The sequence below is a fragment of the Sceloporus occidentalis genome, unplaced genomic scaffold (assembly GCF_023333645.1).
Source record: "Sceloporus occidentalis isolate IW3139 unplaced genomic scaffold, rSceOcc1.0.p SCAF_3, whole genome shotgun sequence".
NCBI lineage: Eukaryota > Metazoa > Chordata > Lepidosauria > Squamata > Phrynosomatidae > Sceloporus > Sceloporus occidentalis.
The window spans coordinates 104,246,382-104,264,145 of NW_028316983.1; the positions used below are offsets into that span (position 1 = coordinate 104,246,382).

Consider the following 17,764-nt stretch of genomic DNA (forward strand, 5'->3'; position numbering starts at 1 on the left):
TTTTTCTTTCTTTTAAGATTGCTGAAAGCCTCATTCAGCGAGATGGAGATTTCTTGATTCGGGACTCTCTCTCTAGCCCTGGGAATTTTGTCCTTACCTGTCAGTGGAAAAACATCTCTCAGCATTTCAAGATCAATAAAACCATATTGAGGCTCAATGAAGCTTACTGCCGTGTTCAGTACTGCTTTGAAGACGAAAGTTTTGATAGCATCCCCGGCCTGATTCGGTGCTATGTAGGAAACCGCCGGCCAATATCAAAGCAGAGCGGAGTAATTATATTTCAGCCCATCAACAGGACTGTTCCATTGCGGTGTCTGGAGGAGAAATATGGCGTTACCCCGGGCCTGCAAAGAGAAGGCAGCATTCCTGAAGGACAAGTAGAAACTCCAAAAAGGCTCAGTCTCAATATGTGCAACCGTCAGGCAAGGGAGCAGAATTCAATTCGAGGAAACCTTTTAAGGTACTGCAACTTTCTCCCATAAGAGAGCTCAAGACACAATTGTACCTCAAAACAACTGTATCTCCAGTGAGATTTTCATTATCTTTGCTCAAGGGTGTATGGGTGTGTGTGTGTGTGTTATTTCATAAAAGTTGCAAATGAGAAGATTAAATACCTTCCTGCCAATACTGTCTCAGCACCCCTACACTTGATAGACTGCTTTAAAACGTTTTAAAAGGTGCTTGGATTGCCTGCTTCGTGCTGCAGTTCAGTAGTGTCACTTGGATTAGCATCACCGGTGTGGTAATTCATGGTGTCACGCTCCCATTGATCTCCTGCCATACCACATCATACAGAATCCTTAATTATTATTTTTCACTAATGTTACTCATAAATCATAATTGCTGTATATCACTGAATCGAATGGTAATAGTGGTGACATAAACAACTAGCAAAATTAAAATTATACCTTTAAATTACAATATCATATGCACAGCCTAAATGTGTTTACATATTGTGTGTTTAAAGGTAAAATTTGGTAAGATGTGATGTTTTTAAAGAAAATTTTAAAGGAATATTTTTTTTAAAAAATTATATTAAAATTTCATCTTTTGAAAATCTGGGGCCTCTTCTTTCTACTCCAGCTAAGCCTTGCCCCATTCACATTCAGCATTTTAAAGGGACTTAGGTGATTGCCACAGCCTGTTTCTGCCAAAAGGCAGATTTTTGGGATGCAGTGGTGTCACACCCTTTAGGGTGCCACCTGGTGTGGTCCACACACCATGCATTCCCCTATGATGACCCTGCTACAATCTGCCTTCTAGGGACAAACAGGGATAGGGACTCCTGGGATTTGACAAGAGTGCCACAACCTCTCCATTATGCCAACCTTTGGTTTTAGTTCCTTAGGTTTTGTACAGAACTAAAAGGCCTCACCTGCGGCCTAGTTATGCGGCAGTAAGAGGTTTTGGCTGCATGTTGGTATTTTTGGTGACATCTTTTCCTTTTGACTTTATCTGCCCCTGGATTGTGGCTCCCTAGAACATCTCTGAAATTGAATTCTACCCTTGGGCTGAAAGAGGTTCCCCACCTTTGTCATAACAGTTTTCCTGTTTTTGTGAATATAGTCATCTAAGAAAGAATACTTGTCATGGATCAGGGCTTTTTCATAGCTTAGGTTTACTTCTTTTCTATAGTTATATAGTTCACTTTTGCATTTGAATGTGTAAGAGTGGGAATGACTTCTTCTCAGAGGAGTCCAGTTTGCCCCAACCATGTTCCTGTCTGAGAGATCTCTGTGTGCCACTGAGGGCGGGTTAGTCACTTTGCTTCCTTGCCCTATGAATGAAATGAATGATCTGTCTTACCCAACACAGGACCAGCCCATTGCTTTGAAAGTGGAAAGGCTCAAGCAAGGATTCTTTCTTCCTCTTCTGTGGTTTGGTGCTTTGAGCTCATACATCAGAGGGGGATGGCTTTTGGTGACCTAGACTGGCAGGGAAGGAGGGTTGGCCTACCTGAAGGCAGTTCATGCTGTGCTTGAGCTTAGGAGACAATCTTCTTGGACCTTTATGTTATCTTATTCCTGCTGAGCTGGTGGCTGCAATATCTCACCCTCACCCATCGGCCAACATTGCAGTACAGCAGAGAGCTCCTCTGGCCAGTTACTACCAATGAGCCCAGTGCATATGGTATCTATGTCTTGACAAACAAAACTGAAAATATAAAATGAGCAAAACATTTTAGTTTCCATTTCAGCAACTGATGGTGAAAGTTTTCCAGTTCTATTTATTAATTACACACTCTTTCTTTCTTTCTTTCTTTCTTTCTTTCTTTCTTTCTTCCTTCCCTGGCTTGTTACAGCATGGGAAAGAAAATTTGGACCTGACTCAGCCAAAGCTATCTATCCACAAGGAAAAAAGAATGAGGCAGTGAATTAAGATGACAAATGCTGGCAATGTGTTGAGACAACTGGGATGTGTTGTTGAATGCCAGAGCTGTGGGTGGTGTGTAGCCTGTCCTGCACACTCTATGCAAGTTTGAGATCCTCAGGTCTGGTAGAGGGTAGTATCCAATCTCTTTTATTTCAGTGTGCAGCCAGACTGATTACAAAGACCAGAAAGTCCCAGATTTTGTTCCTGTTCTTTCTTATTTTATTTTGGAGACTCTGTCAGCGCAACTGCTGGGGTCCAACAACCACTGTCAGCAACTCAAACGAGTCCTGGGGTTAAATCAGACCCTTGGAGCAGAGCTGGCAAATTTCCAGAAGCCGAAGCGTGGCTCCAAAGTCCAATTGGGATGACAGCAACTGGATGTCTTCCAGGAACTGCAGCAATGCAGGAACCTCCAGGAACACATAGCAAACCGATGCTGTAGCTTCTTCTGATAAACCACTAGAGAAACAAAAGTCCCCAAAGTGCTCTTTATTCACAGTGCTATTATACAAAACTAGATCTCTAAAACTCCAAACCATACCAATCCAACTCCTACTTCAAATCCACAAACTATCCCTTGCAACCCCTGGGTTTATATAGTCTCCAGACCATGTGGTCTCCCAAACCCAGTGAGTTCAGGTGTGTAACCATGTCATGTGTCTCCTGTGCAATCCAGACACATGGTTTCATCATCCATGGCTATGTGCACTTGGACACTGGAGTGTCCTTGAGCCAATGAGCTTCAGCTGTGCTGATCAGCCTTGCCACTCTGCTGAATGCTCATGGCCAAACACACACACATCAAGCATTTCCCTGTGTGCTGTGTTTTAACCCTTCAAATCCCTGACAGACTCATACACATTTTGTTTATTGACAAAAAAAATCTGTCCACTCCCGGTACAATCAGAAACTTTTTATACTAGCTCCCCAGGCTGGTTGGTTTTAACCCAGTATGAAATCTGGGACTTTTCAATCAGTCTGGACACACAATTATTCAACAAAATATTCTGGGTTGATACTACAAGAGGTACTTTTTCCCCTCCTGCAGGAAAGCTCCCTCTTTCTTGTCCCCTACAACAACACTATGTAGACCTTATTAGTTGTAACACAGCTGATGGAGGAGACAGGGAAGTATTTGGAAACATAAACCTGATTTCTGGAAAGGAATATTATTGTGCCATTTTTCTTTTTCTCCTTTCAGAAACAAAGAAAAAAGTGGGAGTCATCCAGCATGCTTGGACCATGTGCAGGAGAAAAGATTTCCTCTGAAGACTCACCAGTCAGAAAGCTACCTGCCAATAGGTATGTTTAGCCTGAGTCTTGGCAAGTGTGGAGTGGAAATGAATGGAACTGGATTGGCTGACTACCCTACACTTGAAGATGTCTTTGGCAACTTAAATACAGTGAACACTCCACATTCACTGGGATAAAGGACACAGGGTCCTCATGAAAGGGGAAAAATTGAATAAAAACTCCACTATATTTTTAATCTGAGATAACTAGGAATTCCTGTCTAGGAATCTCTAAGTCATCCAGCGCAACTCTGTGGTTAACTTACTCCAGAAGTTGACCATAAAATTGTGCTGGATGCTCAGAGAGTGTTCTCTCTAGGGATCTCTAGGTCCCCCTGTGCACCTTCTGGCAAATGTTGGCCAAAGAGTCATGTTGGTGGACCTAAAGATTCTTAGAGATAACATATTAAATTTGTGAATAATCAAAGCTGCAAAAATCAAAGCTGCATATGTGGAGAACCGACTGTGTTTGTCTTTGTGTGATGGATCTGCAATCTTGGACATTTTTCCTTCTCTTAATTTTGTGACAATTGATTTTGTTGGTCATTTGTTCTTTGTATTTCTAGAAATGTGAACATAGGTAGAATTTATAAATATGATCACAGGTAATATTATGTGACTGATGCTGTTACAATAGCTATAGAGATTTAAAAATAAAAAGGACTAACAGTTTGAGGTTTGACAAATGTAGGCAGTAAAGGTCTCAGCCCTTACATAAAGTAATGTGCAGATGTATTCAGATGTCCCTTTTGACTTTTTTTAAAAAATCTATATTTTGTTGTGTTACAACCTGGAACTGAAAAATATTTAATTGATGTTGTTACCATTTGATGTACACAAGATACTCAGCACTGGGGAGGTGAAAAATATTTTTGTAGTGTCACAAACATTAAGTTAAGAAAAATAAACTGGCACTGTATGTGATATGCCTGATGGCCCTGCCAGGGCTTATGTTTGTGAAGCGAAACAGTAACAATTGCAGAATAAATTGTCCCGTCCCAGGTAATATGAGAAGGGTCTATTGTTGTAATGTCCTACTTATGGGTTTCCTAGGGACATCTGTTTGAGTAGAGTGGTAACAAGATGCTGGGTTAGATGGGACTTTGCTTTGGTCGAGCATGGCCCTTGTTATGTTCTTTTCATTTTGAGGAACCAAAAAAGAGGCAGAAGAGAGTTTGCTGGACTTGGCAGGAGAGAGATGATGAGCTTTGTCCCCTCCTCCTCCCCGATTAAAGTTTCCCATCAAGAAGATCTATCACATCCGGGAGAGCTTTGCTCCTTCAGCTATTGGGCCTTAAATGCCTTTTAGTTATTTTCCTGTCTTCTGGAAGCAATTAACATTCTGACTGATGACGAGTGAGCCATGCAGCTCCTGGAGTTCATGCTTGTCATAACTCCTTGTGTACTCAACATCCCCTTTTCAGGAAATGTTCTTTCCATACAAAATGTGGGACTCTTCCTATGAGTCACAATCTCTTGTTCCTGCTTCTAACTGTCAGCTTCTGTTACATACTGGCTCCTGTTCAAAGCCCTGGAGATTTTCCACCTCTGACTGTAGAGCCTATAATATAGTCACAGTTGCCACAAACTGCTTTACATAGCAGAAAGGGAAATATTTGGGTGGAGTTTCTCAGTGAGTCAGGGTGGGCTTCCAGATGATGTGGGAATGCAACTCTCAGCATTCCTCACCATTGGATTTTCTGGCTGGAGCTGCTGGGACTTGCAGTCCAGCAATATCTTCAAAGCCAGATGATTCCCAACCCTTCTGTGAGTGATATATTTTAGGTACGTACCACTGGGAGTAATCTGAAAGATTTCACCTCAAGAAAGAGTAGCAGTCCCAGGCTGCACTTATATTGCAGAAATAAAGCAGTTTGATACCACATTAACTGCATTGGCTTAATGCTGTGGAATTCTGGGATTTGTAGTTCTGTGAAATATTTGCACTTGTCTGTCAGAGAGCTCTGATGCTACAACAAACTACAAATCCTAGGATTCCATAAGATGGAGCCATGACCATTAAAGTGGTTTCAAATTGCATTAATTCTACAGTGTGGCACCAGACCCAGAAAATGTGCAGGGAGTGTGGATTCATGGGTTTGTACTCTCACAGTGTTCAGATTACTATGCTCCTTAGAATGCCTTTTTTAAACTGTTTTAAATTAATGTTTTGATTGTCTTCTTTGCTGAATGGTTTTTATATTGGTATTTTATATTCCTTTTGCTATTTTTTAAAACGTGTGTTTGAAAGTGTTCCTTATTCAGAGAAAGGCAGGATATAAATTATAGAAATAATTGAGTTATAGAAATAGAGAAAGACAGACCGTATTACTGTACTACACTCTTAAAAGTGCTGCTATTCCACTTTTACTGCTCTGGCTGCCTCCTGTTGCATTCTGAGGTTTGTAGTTCAGTGAGGCCTAAGAGCTCTCTAAATGCCCCTCCATAAACTACAAATCCTAGAATGCAACAGGAGGCAGCCAGAGCAGTTAAAGTGGAATAGTATTGCTATAAAAGTATAGTGTGGTAATCTAGAGAGTTTGGAAAAGCTACTCTTTGGATTACAAAGTGGCCAATGGCCATGCAGGCTGGGGATGCTGGGAACTAGAACCCAACATAAATGGAAAGATTAGGAAAGGCTGATTTAGACTCTGTTGCTTTGACTGCATTTTGCTTGCACGTGCACACACAGAAACATGGAAAACCTGAAAATCTGCCAGTTAAGGGTGTGAGTTCTTTCATAAGATTACTTCAGTTTTCTCTAGAAAACTGAAATAGTGAAATTACTTCCTGATAATTTTTGTGTAAGAGGTATGAGGTGAGCAATCCCTGTGGGCTCCCAGAATTTTATCCTCTGCTTGTGGAACTGTTGGGATGAGACAGAAGGTCTGCCACAGTTTGTGGCTAATTGTTACCAAACCATGTGGCTCCAGGCTGGTTGGTGTGTCCTCTCAACAATGGCGGATTTGGGAAACCCTCCTTCTTTCCTGACTCTCTCTGTCTGTTTTAGTTGCCTTTGATATTTGGCCAACATTAAATGGTAATTTGCCATTTGATATCTGTTAACACTGTCACATTTCTTTCCCACATTGACCTCCAGGTTCAAGGCATCTGTCTCAGGGAACTGAAGTGGAAACGAGCCCTTGCCCAAAGTCTCCAGCCTTCAGGACAGGCAGCGAACCAGCTCTGAGCCCCCTGATGTTTCGGAGATTTGCTTCTGAGTTGCAAATCAACGATGTTCTCAGGGGTTCTGACAGCCAGCTCTACCCGAGACCTCCACCTAAACCCAGCAAAGTGCCCTTTGTGAGGCCATCCCACGGTTCGGAAGTGCTCTATTGTGAACTGAATGCAGCTCTTCCCACAGACTGTAAGGTTTCAAAGCAAACTTTATGTCAGAAGAACAGCTTTGTAGACTATCTGACTATTAAGGAGAATGGGACCCATTCTGAAACAAACTACTTAATCCTGGACAACAGAGATTCTTTCCTGAGCTCTGTGGATCCACTAACAGCCCAGACAGAAATAAGCAAAGAGAGTAGTGTCTTTGTCGCACCGGTTCTTGAGATGGTCTCCAGTTTCCAGCCGAATGATTTTGAGTCAAAACTTCTTGCCCTGGAAAACAAACCCTTGGAGACAGCAATGTTAAAAAGAGTGAAGGAGTTTTTCACTAACAACAGTGCAAAGGTCATCGCTCTACATATACTTAGGGTGGACTGCAAGGTAAAGTTTTCTGTTTCTTTGTCTTGTGTATGAATGAGCCTAATGAGAACTGTTATTTGAAAAGAGATGTCCATGTGGCATCACATCAGTGGTTCCTATAACCTTATGTTTTGTCTCATGCAGCAGTGAAAATCAGACATATCTGTCTAAGCATGTTTGCCACAGGCCTTGGATATATTTAATTCAACTTACACTATCCAAGATCTTCCATCAAACATGTAACCATGATATTGTGGCTACATATTATCTCCTTCTCCAACCCTTGAAACCTACCTTAAAAGCCAGAAATGTCTGGAGCAATGGAAGTTTGCACTGCAGAGAGCTGCAAGATAACATGCATGAAAGACACTGTGAAGAGCAAATTCACTGTGTCACTCACTGGTGAGCAGAGTCTAGTTACGTCAACCTTCAGTGTCAGGCTCACCAGTAGCCCAGACTTCCATCACTCTGAATGGCTGACTGACTTTTAATGTGGGTTTCAGGATAATTTGTGGTAATGACAGTAGAGCCATGATCACAAATAAGAATATGAAGCAGTTACAATGTCCTACCTTACAACGTAGTAACTGACAAACAGGGTGCCAGGATTAGCACAACTTTTCTCAGACTTAGAATCATAGAATCATAGAGTTGGAAGAGACCACAAGGGCCATCCAGTCCAACCCCCCTGCCATGCAGGAAATCCAAATCAGAGCATCCCCAACAGATGGCCATCCAGCCTCTGCTTAAAGACCTCCAAGGAAGGAGATTCCACTACACTCCGAGGGAGTGTGTTCCACTGTCGAACAGCCCTTACTGTCAGGAAGTTCCTCCTAATGCTGAGGTGGAATCTCTTTTCCTGTAGCTTGCATCCATTGTTCTGGGTCCTTTTCTCTGGAGCAGCAGAAAACAAGCTTAAAAACACACACACAAAATATAGATAGTGTGTGTGGTGTCTGTATTACTTATAAACTTCAAACAACATTCAAAAACAGAAGCAAAACCAGCAGAAAATTAGCAGTGTTTGGGGAGAATACAATTCATTTTTACCTTTCATCGGCAGCCATATCTAGGAAGGGCATTCCAGAGAGAGGCTACCACTTTAGAGAAGGTTCTGTCTCCAGTTGGCAATGGTTTAACTGATAGGGTTTCCAGGGTCAGACCTCTGATGATTTAAGTGAACAGACAGGTTGATATAGCAGGAAATGGGTCTTCGGGTATCTTGGTTCCTCATTCTTTCAAGACCAAAATTAGCACCTTGAGTTGCACCTGGGAATTTACCAGAAGCCAGTGAAATATGTTCACCATGGCAAGGTGTTGTTAATAATCTTACTGCTATATTTTGGAAGTTTTCTAATGCTGTTCAACAGCAGCCCACGTATTAAAGCATCTTGACAATAAACTGGAATAGATACTACAAAAGTTCCAAGCACCCAGTCTCGTAATATTATAGCCCGCCCAATCACAAAGAATCCGGGTGGGTTACAACAATAAAATACATCAATTACAATAGAGTTAAAAATCAAACCCTAGACCTACTGCCCCCCCATACCCAGTACTAAAATAGAATTAAACAATAAAAAACATTAAAAGCATTTTAAAAGGCAGAAACATTAAAGCATAACATTACTTGGCTGACACAGTACACTGGGAAATTCAGGGAAGATAAAAGGAAAAATCAAGGAACTCCTGGATCCTACAATATACAAAAAGCTGAAACAAGACCCCACCAGCAAAATCACCAGAAAAAAGAACACCCTGATCAAAAACTCCTCAATTCAGCCAACCACAAGACAAAGTTTGTGCAAATCTGAGGCTCTCCCACCAAGACTATATGGACTTCCCAAGATCAACAAGGATTCCATTCCACTCTGACCCATAGGCGGGGTACAAACCGCCGCTTTGCCGCCGCTGCCGGTAGATCCTTCAGACGGCGCGGCTCCCGTGCGGACCGAAAAAGAAGCTCCAAAATGGAGCTTCTTTTTCAGTCGCGTTTGTGACGTAGCGAGGCGCCAGGGGCGCACTCGCTACGTCATAAAGGCTGCGACACGTACGGACGCTCAGCGTCCGATACGTAAAGATGGCGGCGCCCATGTGGAAGGGGCGCCGCCATCTTGTACGTATAGGATACGTACTAGGGTTAGGGGGGTGCGGAAGCACCGCCCCTTCCTAACCCTAGTACGTATCCTATACGTACTAAATGGCGGTATGTATCCCGCCATAGTGAGTGTTATTGGATCCCCCACATATGACTTGGCCAAGCTTCTGGCCACACAATTACAAAATCATATAGGGCAGACCCCCCCACTACATCAAGGACTCAGCTCACTTCATAGGAAAAATCAATAATCTTGAACTAAAACCTGGAGACATATTAATCACCTTTGATGTGGTCTCCCTTTCACCAAAGTCCCCATAATGGACACCATGACACTCATCCAACAGATTTTTCCAGAAGACATCACAGCCCTGTTTGAACATTGCCTCACCACAAGCCATTTCCAGTGGGACAATGGATTCTACGAACAGAGAGACGGCGTAGCAATGGGAAGCCCTCTAAGCCCTGTGATAGCAAACGTTTACATGGAACACTTTGAAAAGCAAGTCCTGGAAACAGCACCGAAAAAAACCACAACTTGGTTCCGATATGTGGATGACACTTTCACCATTTGGAGCCATGGAGAAGAAGATCTGGTTGTGTTCCTGAACCATCTGAACAACATCCAGTTCACTATGGAAAAAGAAAAGGAAGGAACACTGCCATTTTTGGATGTCCTAGTCATCCGCAAACCGAACAAACATTTGGCTCACACAGTATGCAGAAAACCTACACATACAGACAGATACCTGCACAAGAACTCCAACCATTACCCAGGACAAAAAAGAAGCACAATCAAAACACTGGTAAACCAGGCCAAACGCATCTGCGAACCCCACTTCTTGGAAGATGAACTGAAGCACCTGGACTGGGCTGTACAGGCTGATGGTTATTCCAGCTCAGACATCAGAAGGGCTGCCAGGTCCAGAAAAAACCCAGAGGAGTAAAGACAAGCAGCTACCCAAAGGGAAGGTATTTTTACCATACATCAAAGGAGTCACAGACAGAATAGGCAAAGTGGTGAGGAAGCACAACCTGCAAATGGTTTACAACCCAATGAAGAAAATCCAGCAAATTCTTCGCTCAGCCAAGGACCAGAGAGACCCTCTCACAGCCCCAGGAGTTTACCGCATACCATGCAGCTGCGGACAAGTCTACATAGGGACCACCAAACGCAGTGTGCAAACAAGAATCAAGGAACACGAGAGGCACTGCAGACTGGGCCATCCAGAAAAATCAGTAGTAACAGAACATGCCACAAACCATCCTGGGCATAAAATACTGTTTGAAAACACTGAAATTCTGGACCATTCCAACCACTACCATGTCTGGATGCACAGGGAAGCCATTGAAATCCACAAACACCTGGACAATTTCAACAGGAAAGAAGAAACCCTTAAAGTAAACAAGGTTTAGCTACCAGTCCTGAAAGATAGCAAAATAAAGACTCAACAAATGCAAATCTTGCAGGGTCAGGGGTTTCCCAGCCAACAATGAGCACTAATCAAGCAGACTCTAATCCTTTTTTGCATACCCTCCCACCCTGAGGCCTGCCATTAGCAACAGAACAATATACATGCAAATCACTCCTGCCTTCCCAGGTCACACAGTATATATACCCAACTCCTTTCCAGGAAAGCATTCTCTGAAGATGCCAGCCACAGATGCTGGCGAAATGCCAGGAAGAAACTCTTCTAAAGCATGGCCACATAGCCCAAAAAACCCACAAAAAACTATGGATGCTGTCCATGAAAGCCTTTGACTTCACATAAAAGGAAGTACTTCTTCATGTGCACATACAGTAGTTAAAATGTAGAACTAACTCTTCCAAGATGTAGCAGTGGTTGCCAACTTGGGCAGCTTTAAAAGGAGATAGCTAAATTCATGGAGGCTGGGGCTATTAAGAACTGCTAGTCATGGTATTTGTTTATCACCTTCAGTGTCAGAGGAAGAGTGCCCCTGTATATCAGTTGCTGAGGAATGCAATAGGGATTGGAGCACTTCTCATAAGCCGTTCTGGGAATCATGCAGCCCTCTAGATGTTATTGGCCTGAAACTCCTAGCATTCTTCACTGTGCTGACTAGGACTGATGGGACTTACAGGCCAACCATACCTGGAAGGCCACATCATTCCCCTAACCCTAACTGGTGGACCATGGTGTGAATGAACTAGATAGACTTTGGATCTGTAGCTGTAGCATGATCATGCTTATGGGTACTGGTGTGCTAGCTAGTCTTGTGTTTTTGCACGCTCAGTGAAGCGCCATATTTGTATACAGGTGCTGCATGTTTGGCTCCTGGTCCACTAGAGCTTCCAGAACTCTACCATCTTGGTCAGATGATCAGATGGTTATTGAGCACAATGTTCAGTGGACCTCTTGGAAACAATTCAGACATTGTAGTGGCAGCAGTGGCTGTTAAGCGGTATGTGACAGTAGCATTTGTTTTGTGTTGGAAGATTAATCTCTCTCTTTAGTAATCTTGGTATAAGCTAACAAGGTCACTAATAAGGATGCAGGCTCCAAGGCAGTCCTTAGTCTGGGACTCTTGGATTGCTCATTCTGCCCTCTAGTGGAGTGGCCTTTGCAATACGAAATCTGGAGTGACTGTTGTAGACCAAAATGGTTATTTTTCCCAAGATGCCATTTTGGGGGTGTTGTCTGTGGGTAAGCTCTCACTGTGTCCTTTTAAGTAGTGCTCTTTCACAGGGGACAGTATTCTTTCTTCTAGACATCACTGGAAGTGTCACAAGGAAGTTAAAAGTACCTCATTTTAAATGAGATACGGATTTTTCATCTCAGCTAAAGGAGGGGTGGAAATCATTTGGCCCTCCATATGTTTTTGGACTGCAACTCCCAGCAGTCCAAGTCAGGATAGCCAGGGGTGAGGGATGCTGGGAGATGCAGTCCATCAGCATCTAGAAGGCCCCAATTCCTTCACCTAAACTGAAACCCAAGTGGAAAATCAGCTATTCTTGATACATCCTGAAATACAACCCGGGTATAACTGCCAGTGTGGATATCCTGTAAGGATATTTCAAATGTGCTGGACACCACAAGCCAGCCATCAGCCATGCTGATAAGTCTAAATGTGGACTTGCTAGTAGTAGGATCAGTTCAAAGATTTTATAGACTTAAGTCTACTTCCTCAGATGCATTTGGATCAGTGTATGTGCGTGTATCTTGCAGCTGCTGCACAAACTTTTAGTAAATTGTCGTAACAAGTGCCTCTATTAACGTTTATTTCATATTTTTTTTATGGTGCCTGGTGCTGGTGAAGCTTGTACCTGGAAGCACCTACAGTTATCTGGCTAAGATACAGGGGCATCTTCCCACCCTGACATCTTGCATAAAAAGCAAGTTTTTCCTGATGCAGCACCTCTCCTACATGCCTTTTCTATGAAACTGACCTATTAGAGTGTCTTTCTGATTACCTCCCCAAGTGTCAAATGCCATTTGCTCGACCTGGCTTCTCAATGATCACTCCCTGTTGCTGTCACCAATTGAATGACACCCCTTGGAATGCCTCCCTCTAAATTATTAGAGGTTTGTTAGCATCATCAGCCCTCCCAGAGGATGGTGTAAATCCAGCAGGCATCAGCTGTGGCCCATTGTACCAGGAGGGAAAAGATCATTCAAACACTCCTCCTCCTCCTCACTGGAGCACTCTGCGAGCTTAATCTATACTTATGTCCATTGTAAACTAGACCCTAAGGAAATGTCTGCTTCCTGGCATCACATGTCACACAGTCACAGGAGGGTCTCCATATGAGATCGGCTAAGCACAATAAGTCCTAAGTACGATAAAAGGCACCAGCTCCCATCTGATTTTGGAAACTAGACAGGGTCAGCCCTGGTTAGTACTTGGATGAGAGACTGCCAACAAATACCAAGTACTTTAGACTATATTTCAGAGAAACAAACTAGCTAACCCATCTCTGAGTATCCCTTGACTAAGAATACCCTATGAAGTTCCTGGGTTTGCCACAAATCATCTTGTGGAGCATGCAAACACACACAAGCCCAATAGCCCACTGGGCCCATTATTAATGACAGGTGGGGGTAGAATAGAGATAGGGTAGAGATGCCAGATAGGATAGAGATGTTTAAAAAGGCTGGTGCCAGGGACTTACTTGGCTAGTGCTCATAATTTCACTGTCATTATGATGCTTAGGACTTTACAGGCAGAGGGTATAAAACTTGCCAGCTGTCTCTCTTACCTTTTTCTTGACCCCACAAAAGGTCTAATACCCTGGCAGGCCCATAAAGATTGAATAGTTCCCAGGACTGTCAGCCATCTTGAATAGCTGAGATGGTACCTGCTGCTCCAATCTGCTCCAAAGAGTCAGAAGACTGTCCAGAACATCATGAGAAGCTGTGCATCAGGAAGGAGGAACTGGCTAATATGGCTGTCCTTCCTTCCACCTTCTTCCAGTAGCAGCTTCCACTGGATCCTTGTCCTCTTCCTCTACGTACAGGATCCTTTCTCTCTTCAGTTTGGATCCAATTCATGCATTACTGTCAGCAACCCCCCCTCATTTTTCCAGTTAGTTTCAATTAACATGTGGGAAGATGGAGAATGAGTTGGAGCCTATTAAGAGTGTGTCTGCATTGCACAGCTATAGCCATTTGAAAGCATGTTAGCTATCATGGCTCCATCTTACAGAATCCTGAGATTTGTAGTTTTGAGAGGTACTTCAAATTCTGTGGAAGATATCCCTAGTGCTAGAGCCTTCTAACACAGAATTCTTATTTATTTTCCCAAATCCCAGAAAAATCGAGGGCAGCTTGTTAGTGTTACCTGCAAAGGTGTGCTTGACAGTTTCTTAATACTGCCTTTCAATTCAGTCAGTTCTTCTTTTCCCCTCATAGCTAACCATTTCATCATGATTTCTAGCTAAACCCAAATCTCTGCTCTTTAAGGAATGGAAATGGTTTACTTTGTCGTGAAGAAATGCTGGTAGACTCATTTGTAAATTTAGTTGTGTTGTTTTCTGCTATAAGATGTAAAACCAACCCTATAAAATGGATAGGTTTTGTTTTCTTCAGTAATTAACCTTTCTATTTGAACTTTGGAAGCCCATGGGATGATTTCTAATCATTCTGATATCTCCTCTGCCTCCCTCTCCCCCATTTTGTAATTAAATTAGGTAAACATTAGGTAACCATTTTAGTTATTTACATTCTACTTTCAGTGATGAAACTAATAATATTTTCTAGTGATCTTCCATTTGGGCACTAATCAAATCCAGATCTGCTTAGCTATAGTAGCTCTGTTACATTATATGCCTTTGTGAAAATACTATTTTTAACAGTGTGGGTTCCCTTTGAAGTATGAACCTTCTCTCCACACTTTTAGTTACCGTATTTTATCTAATCCATTTCCTACTCACCTGTCTTCCTGAGACAGCTTAAATTATAACATATTAAAATTCAGTATTACATTATAAAATCACTTTCAATGTTAAAGTAAACCAGTTAAAATAAAATAATAGTTGCAAATTTGTTGTTGTGTGCCTTCATGTCATTTTCTGACTTATGGCAATCCTAAGGGAAACCTTATCATGGGGTTTTCTTGGCCAGATTTGTTCAGAGAAGATCTGCCATTGCCTTCCCCTGAGGCTGAGAGAGTGTGACTTGCCCGAGATCACCCAATGGGTTTCATGGCCAAGCTGAGAATTGAACCCTGATCTCCCGAGTCATAGTCCAACAATCAAACCAGTACATCACACTGGCTAACACAATTGTGCATACCTATGCTTAGTTTTCAAAATGTTAAAATTTGTTTGTAAAAGATTGTTTTATTAAAATAGGAAGGGAATCACAAGGTAAATGTTCAACTCTAGAGAGCTTTATGAAAGAAAACCTGAGCTATCCCTAAGAAAACAAGGAGAAGGAATAGCAGGAAAGATGAGGAGGTGGGAATACCAACCAAGGGCCCTTTCACATTACACAATTATAGCACTCTGTTCCACTGTCATGGTGAAACTTGGGATTTGGAGTTTAGAGGAGGGCCATTTAGAATTCTCATCCAGAGAGCTTTAGTGCCTCACCAAACTACAAAACCCAGGATTGCACAGGATGCTGCCATGGCAACTAAAGTGGAATCACATCACTATGGTTGTGTAGGGCCTCAGATGAAAAGCTTTCTGACCCACTCTTGCTTCTTTCAAAGGAATATTACGATTTAATAATGCAGGCCTGGTGGAAACCTGTGACTCTCCAGATGTTGTTGGGCTACAGTTCCCACTGGCTTTGATAGACCAGGCAATAGTCACGTGGGCTAATGGTTTTAATCCATTTATTAGACCTAATTAGAGTAGACTCATTTAATCAGTGGGAACCTGGTAACAGTTCCACTGGTTTTGACCAGCCTGGCCAATAGTCACGTGGGTAATGACCTTAATCCATTTATTAGTCCCAATTAGAGTAGATTCATTTAATCACTGGAAATTCGATTAGATTAATTTAATCAGGGGGAATCCAACCTTTGTGTAACTTCCATTGGTCTACTATATTTGGGAGTTTAGCACTTGGATTTAGGTCAAAAGACATAGAACTACTCAGGCTGAAAAGTTGGTAACTACTGTGAATAACACTGGAGGCCTGTGAAATTTTGGAATGGCATAGTTATAAATCTTTTCTTGCATCCTATTATTATGCAACTTGCTACACCAAATTGACAGTTTTGAATGCCAGATAGCAGCTGCGCTGGTATTTTTTCAGTTGTTTGAATGTTTTAAAACTATTTTAAGGTGGTTTTATTGAGTGTACCCCTTCCTGAGATCTGCTGAATACAGGGCATGTTATAAATACTTGTTACATTTCTGCATGCATACGCACCTATATAATAGAAAGCAAGCAGTGGGAGCATTTAGGGATTACTGCGTGCTGATTTTAACATAAATCTTAGTTAATGTTCAGGCTGTCTCATTTTCATCCTGACCCATTCTGTTTGCACTCTTGCACTTAACAGGTTGCTAGGATACTAGAGGTCTCTGAAGAGATGACAAGGATCATGGGAGTAAAATCAGGCCTGCAACTTATTACACTGCCGTACGGACACCAACTGCGCCTTGATATAATTGAAAGGTAAATGTTGTTGTAGTGATTGAACCTTTTTCCTCTCTTTGCACACTTAAGTTAAAATATCAAGCTCCCAGGAAGAATCACTGAGATTTCTTTCAGTTCTCCATGCAAAATTATTTCCATCAAATCATTCCTTTCATTCACTATTTCTGTCTGTATCTGTTAAGAGATTACCTATTACTAGATTGCCCCATAATAGATTAATAAACCTATTATAAGATTAAGGATAAATAAGAAGTAATTGTCTAGCACAGTGTAATGATTTGAGTGTTGGAATAGGACTTCATGAGACCAAGGCTCAAATACCCACTCACATTTCAAAACCCACTAGGTCACCTTGGGCAAGCCATATTCTCTCAGGTAGGGTGGCCATAAATCAGAGTCAACTAGAAGGCACATAACAACAAGTAGTAATATTATTGGAGAGCCAGCATGAGGCTCACAGCCTCTCAGCCTCAGTAAAGAGGGGAGAAAAATCAGCCATTAAAAAAACAACTACTATCTAAGCTTCCATAGATAATTTCAGAAAAGTAAGACAAAAGTGTCCTTTCAAAAGAACCAGTGTGGTGTAACAGTTGAGTGTTGAGCTAGCTCCATTGAGCCATGAAACATACAGGTGATCTCGGGCCAGTTACTCTCAGACTGGCCTACCACATAGAGTTGGTGTGGCAATAAAATGGGGAGAAGGGAAAATATGCCTACCACCATGAACTTACTGGAGGAAAGTTGGGGTAAATGATGGATCTGTGCCCTGTTAAGGACACCAAAACCCCTTTTTTGCCATTTACAGAAAAATACTGGCCTTCACTGAAACCCACAGGACTCTCCCCTTCCCCCTGCTAACCTCCACCCATGAGTTGCACAGAGCAGTTCAGAGCTTTTGGCCAACTGTGTGGTTGTCATAGTTTCCTCAAAGCATTGGAGGAAAACCTGGTCCTTCTCTTGCCAGGAGCAATGACCCACTCCTGCCCTGGACTAACGTGACAGCCATCTTCAAACTACTTTGCCAGTCTTGGCAACTTTACTGCCAGCATGAAGGCTGCCCATTTCTTTCCTCTCAGGCTCCTTCCAAATGAACGAAAATTCTTTTGTTGGCTTGTCAGGCCTGGATTCACGTGTTGCGCTTTCTCCTTCTTTCTCCACAGAGTGGGCAGCAGTGATGGGGGCATTGCCAAAATTATTGTCTGGCATCCAAAGTATTCCTCATTCAGTGT

At 42.4% G+C, this 17,764-nt stretch overlaps 1 protein-coding gene across 6 annotated transcripts in view; it reads left to right on the forward strand.

Moving 5' to 3' along the window:
• BCAR3 (BCAR3 adaptor protein, NSP family member) overlaps positions 1-17,764 on the forward strand; it is a 143,212-nt gene that overhangs the window by 116,035 nt on the left and 9,413 nt on the right. For 5 of the 6 annotated variants that reach the window (XM_089515717.1, XM_089515718.1, XM_089515720.1 and 2 more), the window contains 4 exons: positions 18-460; positions 3,575-3,675; positions 6,766-7,385; positions 16,438-16,553. In XM_089515717.1, coding sequence (XP_089371843.1) covers positions 18-460; positions 3,575-3,675; positions 6,766-7,385; positions 16,438-16,553 — 1,280 coding nt within the window. Of the gene's footprint in view, positions 1-17; positions 461-3,574; positions 3,676-6,765; positions 7,386-16,437; positions 16,558-17,764 lie in introns of those variants that run through there. The other variant, XM_089515722.1, reaches the window with a different exon arrangement.